The sequence below is a fragment of the Quercus lobata genome, chromosome 12 (genome assembly GCF_001633185.2).
Source record: "Quercus lobata isolate SW786 chromosome 12, ValleyOak3.0 Primary Assembly, whole genome shotgun sequence".
NCBI lineage: Eukaryota > Viridiplantae > Streptophyta > Magnoliopsida > Fagales > Fagaceae > Quercus > Quercus lobata.
The window spans coordinates 39,315,663-39,332,117 of NC_044915.1; the positions used below are offsets into that span (position 1 = coordinate 39,315,663).

At 35.0% G+C, this 16,455-nt stretch overlaps 1 protein-coding gene across 1 annotated transcript; it reads right to left on the minus strand.

Moving 5' to 3' along the window:
- Nucleotides 1-4,597: 4,597 nt before the first annotated feature.
- On the minus strand, nucleotides 4,598-7,735 carry LOC115969930 (CDGSH iron-sulfur domain-containing protein NEET). Its single transcript, XM_031089571.1, has 2 exons — nucleotides 7,282-7,735; nucleotides 4,598-4,896 (listed from the first exon to the last, which is right to left on the minus strand). Exons 1-2 carry the CDS (start codon nucleotides 7,539-7,541, stop codon nucleotides 4,794-4,796), a joined length of 363 nt encoding a protein of 120 aa, XP_030945431.1. The 5' UTR covers nucleotides 7,542-7,735; the 3' UTR covers nucleotides 4,598-4,793.
- Nucleotides 7,736-16,455: the final 8,720 nt, after the last annotated feature.

A 16,455-nucleotide genomic window follows, 5' to 3' on the forward strand; every position in this document is an offset into this window, starting at 1 on the left:
AGAAAAAAAAAATAAGGAAACCACCAAATGTGATTAAAAAAACTGCACATGTGATGTTGGAACTGCACAATGTAATGATGGAACTTTCAAATGTGAGAAAAAAAAAAAGAACCACCAAATGTGACAAAAGTACTGTCAAATGTGATGTTGGAACTACACAATGTGAGGATGGAACCGTCAAATATGAGAAAAAATAAGAGAACCACCAAATGTGACAAAAGATCTGTCACATGTGATGTTGAAACTGTACAATGCCAGTATGAAACCGTCAAATATGATATTAAAAAAAAAAGTCATCAAATATGATAAAAGAACTGTCACATGTGATATTGGAACTGCACAATATGAAAATGAACCAATCAAATGTGATGTTTTGGTAACATGATATAAGAGGATACATACTAATGGTACCGTATTTCTTTTTTTGGGAATATGGTAGAATTACCCATAGAGAGAGGGAGAGAGAGAATAGTTTACTTCAATTTGGTGTGTTTTTGCAATAATGGGTGAAATTAGGCTTACTACTTACCAGACAGTATTACTGAATTTCGCCCTATTGCCCTTTGTCGTGCCCATCATGCTCTACGATTTTGCTTCTTCATTTCGGCGTAATAAGGAGTAGGAGAAAAAGAACCCCGTGCTTCTTCATCTATACAAAGAAACGTCCTAACATGGAAATATGACGTCTTCATCAGTTTTCATGGCGTAGATACCCGCACAAGTTTTACCGACCATCTCTTTGCAGCTTTAGATGGGAAAATGATTTGTGCGTATAGACTATAGAGACGACAAAAACCTCCCCAGAGGTGTATTTATTCAGAATGAGCTGATGAAGGCAATCAAGACATCAGGAATTGCTATTGTTGTGTTTTCAAAAAACTACGCTACTTCAAAATGGTGCCACGATGAGCTCGTGAAGATCATGGAATGCATAAAGAAATTTAAGCAAAGGGTGCTGCCTATTTTCTACCATGTGTCTCCATCCGACGTGCGAGAGCAGAAGGGCCGGCTCAACGAATTTGGGGGCCCTAGGCGAAAGCTTTAAACGGGGCCTTTTATTATATTTAATTATAAATTCATATATTTTTTTAATTAGTTCTTCTCTTGTCTTTTTTTTTTTTTTTGGTTTTGTTTTTCATATTCAGATAGATATTTTCTAGTAGACATTTGTAATTAAAAAATATTTATGAATAAATGAAACACAATCTATAATAAATAAAAAAATTACAATTTAACTAGAATAATATAAATTTAATGTATAAAACAATAGAACCTGTTTTATCAAAAGCACAATTGCAGCTTTACTTAATATGATCACTTTATATTTTAAACCTGCACAAAAAAATTAAAATTAATACTAATACAAAGTAAATTATTCTAAATTTATAATTTTGTCATTAATACTCTTTTTTTTGTGTAGCAGTAAACCCTTTTTTTTAGCATAATGTGTAGGACTCAACTTGATTGGATCCACTAACACTAACACTAGCCCACTAGTAAAATGTGTAGGACTCAACTTGATCCACTAAGATTAAGACCAGCTCATTATCCCTCTAAATCTGATTTCTTAAAAAAAAAAAGAAAAAAAAGAAGAGAACGTGACCTTAACTTCCATACCACTAATCTGATTTCTTAGAAAAAAAAAAAAAAAAAAAAAAAAAAATAAAAACGTGTAAGACTAGAACTTCTTAGAATCAATACTTTAATCTCTTTTCTCTTTAAGTGGGTCTATTGACTATTCAGAACATTCAAAAGGCTTCTAGAGAAATCTAAAGGAATCTAAAGAAATCTAAATTTAAGAGAACAAACAAAAAAAAGTTACTAGTACAACAACCAAACTAAAGTTCAGCCAAAAAGAAAAAAAAAAACCCAGACACCCGTGAGCAAACTCCTCTTCAAAAGAAAAAAAAAAAAAAACCCAGACACCCATGAAAAAAAAACCGAGACACCCAGCAGCAAACATGAAGAAGATGAAAGAGACAAAAGGAAGAGAAAACAAAAAACGAACCTTCAATGAACACACCAAGTTTATTGCCAACACCAGTTGATGAGTAAGCCAACTAATGAGTGTTTTTTTTAGAATCAAGATAGATAGAGTCAGAGAGTAAGTGTTTTTGTTGTTCATTCTTTTTTCTTTCTTTTCTTATTTGTCTCTTCTTTCTGCCTTTTGTAATCTTTTCTTCTGTAAGCTAAACATTTCTGCCGTTTGTAATCTTTTCTTCTGCAAGCTAAAGATTTGGTGATGGTCTGATGGGATTAGCCTTCATGTCACATTGTCACTTCAGCTTTTTTCTGTGTGAGAAACGGGCCTTCATGGCCTGATGGGATTTGGTGATGGCCGTTTGAAATCTTCTTCTATTTTTTTTTTTTTTTTTGGGTGAGAAACAGGCCTCTATGAGAAACGGGCCTTCATGGCCTGTTGGGATTTGGTGATGGCTGTTTGTAAATTTTTTTTCTCAAATAAAGAAGTAATATTATATAATATATTATTATTATTATTTGGGGGCCCTCTTAGAAGTGGGGCCTTAGGCGGTGGCCTAAATGGCCTATAGCTTCAGCCGGCCCTGGGGGAAATATCGGGAAGCACTTCAGAATGGTCATAAAAACCAGGTGAAAAGATGGAGCTCTGCTTTGAGGGATGCAGCAAGGAAAAGGAAAACCAAACACATCCCCTTTCACAAAGTTTTTCTAACTTGCCCACGACTCAGTTTTGAATTCAATTTAACCAAAGTCAATTGTCATGGTTTTCAATCAAATAAATCCAATGAGTGCGAGACCAAGAAATATTCCAAGTCCACCCATCTGGCTTTGGAATAATGAGTGCGTATATTAAGAAAATAGTGTAGGATGATAATAAAACACGTTTCATCACTTTTCTTCCCTAAACCTTTGAATTGTTTAGCAATTTGTCACTGCTCACTTTTTTTTTTGAAGAGAAAATAGTATTGCATTGCAAATAAAAGGAGGATACAAATAGAATTTGCCAAGCAGGTTAATGCTGCATATCAGCTTGTACAATAGGATCTAGAAAAGAAGGGGTAACCCCTTTCCACACGTGGACAGTCCTATTACAACGGGCAAACTGGGCCAGCGCATGGGCAGCACCATTAAAAGCCCGATTGAGGTGCCTGAAGGAGCAGAAAACAAAGGATTGATGAGCATGAGAAATGTCCTGAATAATATGTCCGTGAGGGGTTCCAAAGGCAGATTCATTGATGGCATTGATCACTGAGAGAGCATCACTTTCAAACATAACCTTGGGGAGTTGTAACTCTTGAGCAAGCAAGATACCTTGCTCCATTGCAAACACCTCCACCAGATCGGCCGTGTAATGGGACTGAAGAGGCTTACAGAAGGCAGCAACGGTTTGGCCTTTGCAGTCCCTGATGATGACCCCAACGCTGGATGACTCTTCAAGATCAGATGAAGACCCATCAACATTGACTTTAAAGACACCGGGTGGAGGAGGAGATCAGATGAAGACCCATAATGGGTTCTTAATATTCTCCTCTGGCATCCAATGAGCAATAAAGCTTTTTACTTTAGCAAGTAGCATCCAATTATATGATTAAAGTGTCTTGTTTTAAACACCGCTTCTATTTCTATTATTTTTTTTTTATTCTGCTTCAAAGAATAGCTTATTGTCGTCAACAACCAATTGTGAGAATGATTTACACGTTCGTTCGCCCTTTCATAAAGCAAGTAAAGACAATATGCTCATAATGTTGAAGGACCCATAGAGCTCTTTTGAGGAAGCTAGCGGGACCCTTCACCTCAGTAGTTTTTGGGTTTTCATGGTTGCTCTGAGAGGGGACAAAAGAAGTAGAATTTATGTACTGTACTTTATGTTCTCTCTTAATCAGTACCACTACCAACTACTAAGGTTCTTACTTCTTAATAGTTGCTTACATACTGGTCTCATTGATTCCACCCGGACCTGTTTAATTGACACAAATCATTCTCAAACTTCAACACACTACTTGGAAATTCTACACATTTTAACCTTCATTTCATACTTAAGACATTTTATATAACTCGCATGAATTATCGTTCAGACTTACAATTATAAGTTATAACAAGAACGGCCCATGTTTAGCTTCCTCATCAGCTGGATGATCAATGAAAACTACTTCACAGAAAAACAGTTGCACTGTGAAGGAGACTGATGTCAGGAAGAAAGAACTCGAATGGAGCATAGTTATTCTCGTAGAATTACACTGTTAACTTCAAAGTATGAATTATGGGCTGGAATTTGGTTGAATATTTGACAAGCTAACTCATAGTCATAGCAGCAGGGATGTACTGTTTTGGGCTAACAACAATTTTTGTGATGGCCTATGAAGTTGTAACTTGTCCAACAACAAACTTATACGAGGGTTTGGCAAGCCCAAAAAAAAAAACCAACTTTTCGACTTATTTTGGCGAATCCCACACCAAAAAGAGAGAGCCTTTTCCCTTCTTTTTCTACAATGCTTTTATTAGTAAAGCTCATCCAAAGTCCCAAGGTACTCCTAGTCTATGACTATGGGCATGCTTTCCAAGCGGATACCAGGGACAACCAATTCTAATCTAGCTTGGTCACGGGTCATCCAACAAGGTTTTAGCAATTATTCATAAATAATCTATCCGACCTTTATGATGTTTATGTGACAATATTTTTTGTTAATCAATAACACACAAAAGAGCTCAATAAAGTATGATAAACACCATTCATCAAACGCCTATTTAGAATTTTCAGCTTTCAAGTTCAACATGACAGATAATCTACAAAGATAAGAGGCATCATATTACTTTTACTGCTTCTTCAAGAGCAGCGGTCCAACATTGTCCCCAGTAGCTTTGTTGTGCTTGACATGGCTTCCATCACACAAAGGGAAAGTCCCTGACCTCCAACACCTGCAAGAAACAAGACAACAAATACTTAAAAAGTTTGGATAATTTGGCTAATATGCGGGCATAACATCGAACAAGTGCTCAAGGAATGCTGCTACATGTTATGATGTTAATATAATTTTTTGCATTCTTTACCCTAAGAATGCTGCTCTACATGTTAATAAAAATTTATTGCACTATTTGCCTATCAAGCTATCTAAGCTGTTTGTGGTCTGATAACATGATCAGATTTTGAATTTCCTATGAAAAATGTTATAAAATTAGTGTTGCTGCATCATAAACCAAGTTATACAAAGAGAATGATGTGCCATTGTGATATCTTTTTGAACATGATAATATTCTGTATTGGGTTATTTGATAGAACTATAGAAGAACAGATGCTTCTAACGGTTATATTCCAGGTCAGCTACAAAACGGCAGCGTATATTTTAATACAATCAGTGATGTTTTGGATAAATTAGAGTTTATTCTCTTAAGCTGAGTGGCGTCATTTTGAAGGGCATTTACTCACTAAATCTGATGACACCATTTTGATAACACACATGTACAAGTCAGCTAATCTTCTTCCCTGTTCTTCGTTCTGCACATCTTGGATATCTGGAGCTTTCTCAATGAGATATTTTCTGCTAAAAGCACCTTGAATTGTGGGCATAATTAAGTGTAACTGATTCCAAACTTTAGGGATTCATTAGAATGGTTTTGGTGTCAAAAGCCTAAGCTTATTGTACAGCTCTATATAATGAGCCACTACTCTTTGTAATTCATTCAGTGTTGCTGATATACTTACACAGGCTTATATTTTCTCTGCCCTCCTTTTCATTCTGCCATTGTTAGCTCAATATAATTGTGGAAGTTAAGAACAGCAAAATGACAATCTCCCCCCATACCAAGCCCCAAGCCCCCAACCCCCCCCCCCCCCCAAAATCCAGTATTCCAATAATTAAGCTAGTATTACGCATCACCAGTGAAATCCAAAAAACAAAAAGCACTAATGACCCTAAATCCGCCACAACTAAGAAGTGCAACAAAAGAGCAGCTTAAAGCATCAGCATGAGATCTTAATGTTGCTGTTTCTGAATGGTTCCAAACTTCTCAAATTTGTTATTAAACATTTTTCAAATCTAAACAGACTGCTATCAATTTAGAAGTAAATATAAATAAATAAAACTTTATGTCTGATGTCAGAACCTTCCTGACATCAGGCTCAGCAAAGTTTTGGCTACATTCTAACTAAAACCCCTACTTCTTCTATTTACTAACATGTGCCCTAAGGGCATATGTTAGTTAGGAAACCTTTTATGGGAAATTGAAAAGGCTACAGATTTTATAATTTCTCATAAAAAGTTTCCTAAAATGGATTGATAATATATGCCCTAAGGGCATACATTAACCGGACTCCTTCTCTATCCATCCACAATTTTCCCGATTTCAGCATCTTCTCTATCAGATTCCTCTTTCACATACAAACAAATCTCAATTTTTTCACACAAAAATCTGTCAGCATCCTCTCATCTGTCATTCACTCTCGCATACAAACAAACCACAATTCTTTCACACAAAAATCACAGATTTTTTCCGCATAAAATCAAAATTTTCACAAACATTTCTCACAAATCTCATTAAAAATCTCTGTTTAAGAGAGAAAAGCAGCTAATCCCCAGACTCAAAAATCTCAACTGTGAAGCAGCGGGGATGACACTGGGTTGTAGTTGAGCACTGAAAAGATTAAAAAAGTTTGCTACTGAGCCCCAAACTTGAAATTCTCAGCTATGAATCAACAAGCCATTTTGTGGCCATTCAAATCCCATCTCTTCAATATCAATTAATCCCACATCAATAAGGCAATTTCACCTTCACCTACTTCTCAGACTTCAAATCTGCTGGAAAAAAACTTCCCTTACCACCGCATTCAACACCTGGCCTCTCTACACCAATAAGCATCACACAAAACTCCCATCCCCAAAAATAAAAAATAAAAAATCACACAGTTGCTTTCAGGTACAGCTCTACTAAGACTGTAAATTACGTTCCCAATTGAATTAAACCACATGGTTGTATTTCAATTTATGACAAACCAGCAAATTGGACCAGCTACCCTAACTAACAATTCATGAATTTCTACAAGTTAACTTTGCTCTACCAAATTTGACCCTTTATCAAGTACTATCTACTACTTGTAATCCCATTGTTTCAGAACTAGCTAAGACTATAAATAAGTTGGACATCAACTTTACAATGGGAAAATTTGTGTGGGTCAGACAAATGAATTCTGGTCTAAAAATTAAAATCATCACACTTTTCCTAAACTCAAAAGGTGATGATGCATATTCTAAGAAATCAAGAATCTATAGAACACAAAAAATAAATAAATAAAAAAATGGGGCTTACCTGCAATAAGCAGTGAGTGGCTTAGAGAGCTCAGTGACCACAACAGCGTCCACCACTTTGTCTTCGCTCTTCCTTATCTCTGGGTTTATACCCTGACTCTCCGCTCTCACCACCACCGCCACGCGCCTAGGCTTCACACTGACACCACCGAAAGACAGGGATTTGAAGTGGGTCCCTCCTCTCGTGCTTTGCTTGAGGCCCTCCATGGGTGGTTTGTTGTAAGACAACGTGGCACCTACCGTGCTTAGAATCGAAGCCATTGAAATGGAAATGGAAGTGGGTCTGTCTTGTCTATATCTTTTTCTTTTGGTCTCTGGAACTTTCTTCCTGCTCTGACTCTGAATGAAGTTCTGTTTGTGAAGGAGGGTCGGTGAAATGTATTTTTGGGGATTGGAAAGGAGGTGGCTGTGAGGTCAACTTGTGGAGGACACGCTCTCTGACATGGATGTGAGGGGATTTTTTTTTTTGGAGCTTCTTATTTTTCTTGATTGTTTTTTTTTTTTTTTTGAATAATTTATAAGAAACTCACATATATAAATATATATATATATATATATATAAAATAAAAAAATGTGAAAAATTTACACAATTTTACTTAAAAATAACCCAAATAATTAATGTATAATTATGTAAATTTACAAGATTAGTACAGTAACCTCAATTTACATTGATATAGTGATACTATTCATTTTAGAGATTAAATTCTATAAGGATATTGTGTAAAATCTATGTTTTACCCCTCCAACTCAACATGCTATGTTATCTTTGTAGGGGCTTTTTTTTTTTGTGTATGGTGTACTAGGTTTGGGCTGCCTCCTGCGGTAATGGGCTGGGCTGCCTCCTACTGTGATAGGCCCAAATATTTTTGAGTAAGGGAGTTGGGGTCGGTCCAATTGTAACTCAACTTGGGCCGGTTTGTGCACAAACTTATGCCTTGTCTGCCAGGAGTAAACTTACGGCAAGCAGAACTGTTGCAGACGAGTTACGGCAGGCAAATATAATAATAATCAAAATAGAGTACTCTGACTATGTAAATAAATGGCTATGTACTTCCTATTAATAAAGCATGACTACAGTCATAATGATGTCAATCACAGAGAAAAATAAAGAAAATAATACTAGCTAATCAAATAGGCATAAATCAAGTTTTAAACTTGGTCTACCGCAGCAAATCCAAAGAGGAGAGAACGCCTCTTCTCAATGCAAATAATCTCCCAGGAAAAAGATCCTACCGTGGGGATTAATGGCTTTGAGGGAGTCGGACCTGAATGGTTATTACCCAAAAAGAAAGAGTCCTTGTTTACGTTTTGGAAGAAAGTGAGATTTGAAGGGGGAGAGAGGGAAACCGATCTATTGGTGCATGCCTATTGAATTAACTCTCCTTTTTCCTTAGTTTTCTTTTTTTTCTTCTCTGTTTTCTTTCTTATCTTTTTTCTTTTTTTCTTGCTCTGTTTTTCTTTTCACTCCGTAAAAATACTTTGTTTTTCGATCCCTCTTTCAGGGCATGGTAAGGGCTCTTTTATAGTGTCTGCCGTGACCAAGGTTTTACCTTTTTGCCCCTTAACCGCCTTTGTCTGGTCTGGGCGTACTTGCCGACCACCAGGTTTGTGCGACATCCACCCTCGCCAGACAGATGTAGGTTTGTTTTGTTCCTCTGTATACCGTAACACTTCTTCCTGCCACGGTATAAATGTTTTCTCTCTTTACTCTCTAGGCATGCACCCAACAGTTCCCCCTCAAACTTGCCTCTTTTGGGTGGTCTATCATCCCAGCAGGACGTACCTCCTAAAAGAGCTTGGGCAGGAAGCGCAAAATAGATCTCTTCCTCTCTCCCCACCACCAAACCATACCCCCTTTACCTCTTACCTCTGGCCTATGGCCCCACCATGTCCTATATTGGCTAGGTACAGGCTGGTGGTGCCTGGGCCTTACACGTGCTTCCTTTTTAAATATGTCCAAGAGTCTGCCTGCTGCTCATGCGTCTGCCGTGATCTGGAGACTCTCCGTCTACGTTTCCTGACCCTTCATGTGGGCTTTTCTTTGGTTTCCCGCTCCATTCAGGAGCTGAGTTTCGTATGGTGATGGGTCTTACATTTCTTTGGCCCACTTTTGATTTTCTTTATTGTCTGTCACATTAAACTGTTATTCCTACCGTAATATCTTAATCCTGCTGGACCTCTTTTTGGGTCAGCCGTTTATCCATTTTCTCAATGGCCTGTCATGGGCACTGTTTTGCTTTTACTCATGGGCTCCTATGTCCCTTTGGGCATCCACGGTCCGATTGCTTTTCTTTAGGCTTGCTCGGCCCGTTTGCTAATTCCACACTCCCATGGGCTTTTTACTAACTTCATTGGACTTCCCCGGCCCAATAACCTTATTCTAATCTTTGGGGTTCATGGGTCTGCCATAAACCCTTTACTCTCTTAGTTTGCATTGCCTTGGGCCTGTGGTGGCCCTTTCTCACTTTTCTACCTCATACACTGCCCATGGGATGCTATTTCTTTCTTTCCTGGCTTCTTTGAGCCCGCTTACCTCTTCAAGACCCATTTATTTATTTATTGGGCTTGTAATCCATTATTCCTGCCGCTTGGGCCTAATAGGTTTTTTGCTATTTATCTTGTCAATTCTTTGTAGCCCTCATTATTGGGCTTTTCTGTCTGCCTAGGCTTCCACAAATGGCCCTCAACAATCTTATCACATATTTAAGAATAAACACAATCATACTCAATCAATGCTAATACCTATATATAAATCCAACCAAATTGGGAATCAATCGAGATATTATTAGGTGTGGTAGGATATATTGAATTTTAAGTAAAATGTTGATATGACAATCACTTATTAGATGATGTAAAACCCATGTTTTACACCTCATCCTTATAGAATTTAATCTCTTCATTTTATATTAAGTTTTTGGGAAAATTACAACTTACCCAACTATGGTTTGACCAAAATTTAAGTTGTCTGCTGATGGTTTGAAATCCTATGATATAAGTGTTCCACTGAATTTTTTTTTATATTATTTGATCTTGTACTTTTATTTTTTTTGTGTTTTTTCAGGAGAGAAACATACAAGTGAAGCAAAATTACATATTTAGCCATGTTTTTAACAAATGTGAGATAAGAAAATTTAACTGAACTAACCTCAGGTGAGTAAAATTTCAAATTTCAAACCACATGTAAACAACTTAAATTTCGGTCAAATCACAAGTGGGCAAGTTATAATATGCCCTTAGTTTTTTATTTATCTCGATAATGAAGAAATAGTGTGAATGGTAGTTGTTAAAAAAAACAATTAGAAAAATCAATAAAATTAATATTTTAATGAAACTTAGTGTAAATTAGATAATTCGATGTGGGGTATTTTGAAAATTGAGGATGTAAAATAAAAAAAATAGGTTCTTATACTAAAATAGATAAAAGATTGTACATTAGCTAATTCGAATGCTCTAAGGTTTCACTTGGTTCAGAGATGGAAAAGTGTGGGATATAAAATATTTACTTTTCTTTAATGCCTGTTTAGTTGGGATAGAAAATAAAAGTGAGATAATATAAAATGATATTTGTATAAAGGTAAAACAAAACACCTAGAAATGGGGCCCTGAGTAGAAAAAACCTAAGCTCCACAATAATTACCTCCCAACCAAACAAAGGCACTATTCAAGATCCCTCTATTCCCCCCTCAATCAACCTTACCAGTAAGAAAATAACATGCCTTCATGTCATGTGCAATGACAATGATACGTGTCATCTTTTTTTTATCGTGGGTTAAAACTTAAGTCTCCAACTAAGTTTTAAGCCAAACTTTGTTTAATGAACAATATGAAAATTTTTCATATATATTAACAAAAAAGTGATATTATTTTATCTAAATCCACTATTAATGTCATTTTTTATGCACTAATCACAACAAATAAATATATTTACAATTGTTAAAAAAATGGTAGAGTGATGTCAGTGATGACATGGTACTACAAAATTTACTAAATAAACTCTACAAACTCATGTCTTAGTTTTTAAACTTAACACATAGATGCAATTAAGGAATTTATTTATTTTATTGGAAAAATGATAGAGTTATTATAAATTTTATTATATTACATTACCAAATGCTGTTACAATGAATGCAATTGAATCCATGTATGTGTTTAAGAATTGACTTATTAACTTGTAAAATCTTCGCATGATTTTACTTTTAGAAAAGAGAGGAAGGGCCCAAGGATAACAAACCTAAATGCCATGGACAGAGGGACACAATGAAAAGAGAAAAGGAAAAAAAAAAAAAACAAAACAAACGAAACAAACAAACAAAAGTTATGGAATAGGTGTAAACAAGATGAACAAATGGCAAAGAGCCTTAAAATTCAATAATATTACTTGTAGGGACACGATTTTAGTTGACCCGATCCTTGTAGGTCAGATCTTGGCCCAAAAGGTCCCACACAATGAATTTTTTGTAGAGTATGGGCTAAAGAACTTGGATTCAGTTAGCTTAAACGGTTTGCTGCATGGGCTCAGGGGATACAGAGACAAGAACAAAAGGAGGTAGCAGTGAAGAAAAATCCTTCTCAAATGATCAGGTCTCAAACTTGACTAATGGGCACAGATTCATGCAAATAAAAACTCTCTACAGTGTTCTCTCCTCTCTTTTTCTCCGTTTCTCTCGTCCCCTTCTCTTGGAGGACCTTTACATATTATATAGGCCCTCTCCTATCATCTAGGCTTGACACTTGTTGATCATCCAAACCCCTACTTGAGCACCTGTTCCATCAGACACCCTTATCAGTTATTTGTGAGTTGCAGTGGCCAAGGTAGCACTGTTTAGGGGTCTTCTCCTCATTAATGCGGCTATGAGAGTAGTTGTGGCGCATTTAATGTGGTGGAGGCAACTTTTGCTGAGATATTTTGGGGTTTCCTTTTTTTTTACGTACTTGGAGGGAGGACTACAGTAGCTGGAGCGCACCCTTGACCCGGATTTTGGAATGTCCGAGGAGGAATTACTCCTCGGACATGTGCTCTTTGCCCGTGGGCCTAAATAAGAATTCCTGACCACGACGCCTCCTCAGACGAACGCCTCATCGGACGGGCTCAGGGCCCAGTCAACCTATTATTCTGGGCCGGTCCCCACATTACCTAACCATACATGTTATATTAAAGTCAAATACAATCAAATTCAAATTATTTTATAATTGTTATCTAATTTTATGCCATGTGTTTAATTTAATTTTCTTAATTTTGATATCAAGTGGTCCATTTATAATACTCAGCATTAAAGCTGAGATGACCACTCCACTCACCTACGTAAAACCACCTTATTATCATTATTATCGAATGTTTTCATGCGTAAGCATAGTTTACAAACTAGTTCTCTTAATGAGAGAATTTAAGGTTCAAGTTTCCCACTCACTTATTATAAAGTTTTGTTGAATACCAACTAATTCAGCATTTTGGTGATTGCTCTTTGCTAAATTATGGTTAAAGTATGGTTGCAACAAATTGGAAAAATATCCTATGCTCTTGAAATTGATCCATATAATAGTTCATATTAAATATTATAAATATAAAAGGGTATTTAGACTATCATGTCATTTAAAATTTATACACCTTTAGATGTAAAAAATAAAATCTTAATTGTAAAATGAATTCTCTCAATTTGAAGTGAAATTACGAGGATTATATTATTAAAAAAAAAGTAATTTTTTTTAATATACATAAATAAATAAGTTAAAATATCTAATTAGTTGGAGTGAAAATAAGAATGATAAAAAAAGGGGAAAAATGGTGGGATTCGGTAATTTTCTCCTTGGACCCACTAAATTTAAGCCCTCCAATTTGGAGAGAAAACATGAGAGAAGAGAGGGGGCTAATTGCAATTATTATTCTGCTCTTCAATATTTCCCCCAACATTTAACGTCAACTTCTTTTTTATTATTTATTTTTATTTTATCTCACTTGAAGTTAGTGTTTGGCATGCTAGGCTGGTTTCTCGAAAAAAAAAAAAAGGGTTTGGAATGATTATTTTATATTTTATTTTATAAACTTTTACAAACAATATTTTTCTATCATAAACAAAAGAGTTGTGCATTTTTCTACTTTTCCACTCCCAAACCATTCACCATGAGAGAACATTAAATATAGTGGGTTACAGTTAGTTCAACTAGTAAAATCTCTGATAATTAATTAAGAGATATAGGGTTTAATCCCCGCCTACACCAAAAAATCAATTTGATAAAGAACTATGATTAGAAGCAGACGTCATAGATTCAAACTCTCTTAAAAAAATGAGAGAACAATAAATCTCTTATATCCCTCCATTTTTCTATCCCCATTTTATTTCCTTTCACATTTCCATTCCTCCAATCAAACTTACCTTAAATTACATAAGCTCGTTGCCAAAAAAAAAAAAGGAAAAAAAAAAAAAATATATATATATATATATAGAGAGAGAGAGAGAGAGAGAGAGAGAGAGAGAGAGAGAGAGAGAGAGAGAGAGAGAGAGAGGATATCATAAAATGGGAGCAAAGGTGATCTTGGCTTTCACCAGTAATTCTTAAATACTCCTGGAGTATGGATAATGGTAGGGATAGCCCAACAAACTTAGAGGCCTAAGCCAATATATTTAAATTGGGTCTTTTTATTATTACTTAAATAATATTTAACTAGTGTTTAATGTCATATTTTTTTTATAACAAAATATGTTCTTTGTATTTTGTAATATGTTTTTTTTTTTTTTTTAAATGCCAAAGTTATAACAAATTTTACTACAAAAAAAACTTACAAACAATGTAGCAATAAATATGATTAGTGACATTTTAAGAAGATAATAAACAAGTATTTGAATGAACGATGTTGTCACGTCAATTTGTAAAGGCTTTAAAGTAAAATTTATGGTATTTTTAGCATTTTCCTATCTAAATTATTTATTGATTAGTAACACATATTTGTAAGACCCATGTATTTAAAATTGTATTATCTCTAGTATTACTAAATTCTGGAACTTCTTAAAAGTAGAGAAAAAAATTTAAAACTAATTTTTTTTTCCTATATCTTCCAAAAAAACTAAAAAAATAATAATTTTTGCACCAAAATTTGGGGGCCTTTCTCTAGTAGGGGCCTTAGGTGATGGCCTAAGTGGCTTAGGCCTAAGGTCGGCCCTAGATAATGGTGTTTCATTCCCTCACATTTATAGTAATGTCTACTTATTAAATTTATGATCAGATTCACCAAAAACATGAGAGGAAGGTGTCATCTCTATGTTTTTCAAAGTACCTAAATTTTTTCCCCAACTAACATCTTTACAACGCTAGTACTATAATCAATTTGCACAACTTTCTATATGATGAGTTATGACTGGCAAAGATATAGACCTATATAATTTTTTTTTTTTTTTTTTGGAGGTTCAATACTTGCCACGTGATTAATTGTATGATTAATTGTGGTAAAAGTTGTATAAAATGTTTAGGTAATATAGTATTGCTCTGTCACAAAGTCACAATTCACGGGATGCTTCTTGCGTGTTCTGCAGCTTACAGCGGAAGAAAGAGAAAGAATCACGGGTCGCTGGCTAGCCATACCCAACGATGCGACAACATAACAACAACCCACACCCAAAGGGAATACCTTGTGGAATAGTTAAGGGAATCATTAGTGTAAGGACACCTTTACGTGCTACTTAATGGACATCCACACGTGTGTGTTTAATTTAATTTTTTTTTGGGTTTTAATTTTTTTCCCTAATAAATTTATATGACAAATGGTTAATGTTTTTCGACTAAGTTAACATTATACGTAATGGTGGTATGGTCGAAATGTATATCCTTTCATGATTTCTTCTTCTTCTTCTTGTCATTTTTATTTTTATTTTTTTGTTTTTGTAAACTCATGATTTCATCTTTTCTAAAAAGAAGCAAACAAAGGTATGATAGATACTGAATCCGTATTAAAATTTCCAAAATTGAGTTGCCTTTAGTAGCAGTGAAAAATGGTCTATTTGATAAGAAGATGCATGCATGATGCAAAAAAAAAAAAAAAAAAAAAAAGATTCAAAGTTAACAACAAATAATCTAAAAGATGTAAAAACGTTGTTTTTATTTAAAAAAAGAAGAAGATTTTTTTGTTAGCTAAAAGTTAGAACAATTGGCAAACTATAAGTACAAATTTGTTTAAAAATAAATCCTAGAGTCTATAGACTCGACCAATCGATAAGATAGTTCAACCGATGGAACTGCATTTCTGTAGAATTTTAATTAAAACCTAACAACTCATTGGGCCATCAAGTGATTAGGGTTTCAAATCTAATTGACATTATATTTAAAGAAAACCCTAAGACACGCTCTGTTATGACTTTAAAACTTCTCTTTTGAGATCTAAAATGTTTTGTGCCTTCTCATTTCAAAGTCACTACTGGAAAACAGTCTATATACTATAAGAATCGGTAAGTCTAAAGTTGCTGCATACTACTCATCAAAGGAAATTTAAACCTTTAAGGGTGGTCTTGAAGTCATAGACTATAGATCTATATGGGAGATCTAAAGCTTGAACTAGAGGTTCATGTAAGAGCAGATCCACATCAAAAAAGTCTAAGGGGTTCAAAGCTCAGTTGAGTATCTATAGTTAGATTTACTACAAATTAGTATTATTGACTATAAATCTCAATTTGATACAGTGGATTGGTTACTTGAGATAATTTCCCACAAGTTTTAGGAGTCTAAAAACTTTACATTTTCCACCATTCCTTTATACTTCCATCCCATCGTTTATTTGTACCTCAAACACCATTATCATTATTATTACTTTTGCCATCACAACTACAATCATCTCCATTACTACCACACCACCTCTGGCTATCGTCATTACCACAACCATGTTACTGTCAACATGCCCAGTGGCCAATGCCTAATACCACTATACCACAATTGCCACCACTACAGCACTATTTTGACACCATCATCACCATTGACCCCCCGCTCTGCCATTGCCATCAATGACACACTATTTACATAATTTTGAAAAACTTGAACAAATCAAAGTCAAAGTAATAATTTAATTTTATCAACAAAATTATGATAAGGTCTAACTACAATGAGATAAAATTAATAGTATCTTTGTAAGTTAGTGACTTTGTATAGTCTCCTATAAATAACTTATCCGGTTATCCCCACTTGTAAAATTTAT

Bases quoted from the DNA above. Each gene is read 5' to 3' on its own strand.
- LOC115969930 (XM_031089571.1), bottom strand. From the start codon at position 7,541: ATGGCTTCGATTCTAAGCACGGTAGGTGCCACGTTGTCTTACAACAAA. The intron at 4,897-7,281 runs GTAAGCCCCATT...TGTTTCTTGCAG, and splicing joins CCACTCACTGCTTATTGCAG to GTGTTGGAGGTCAGGGACTT.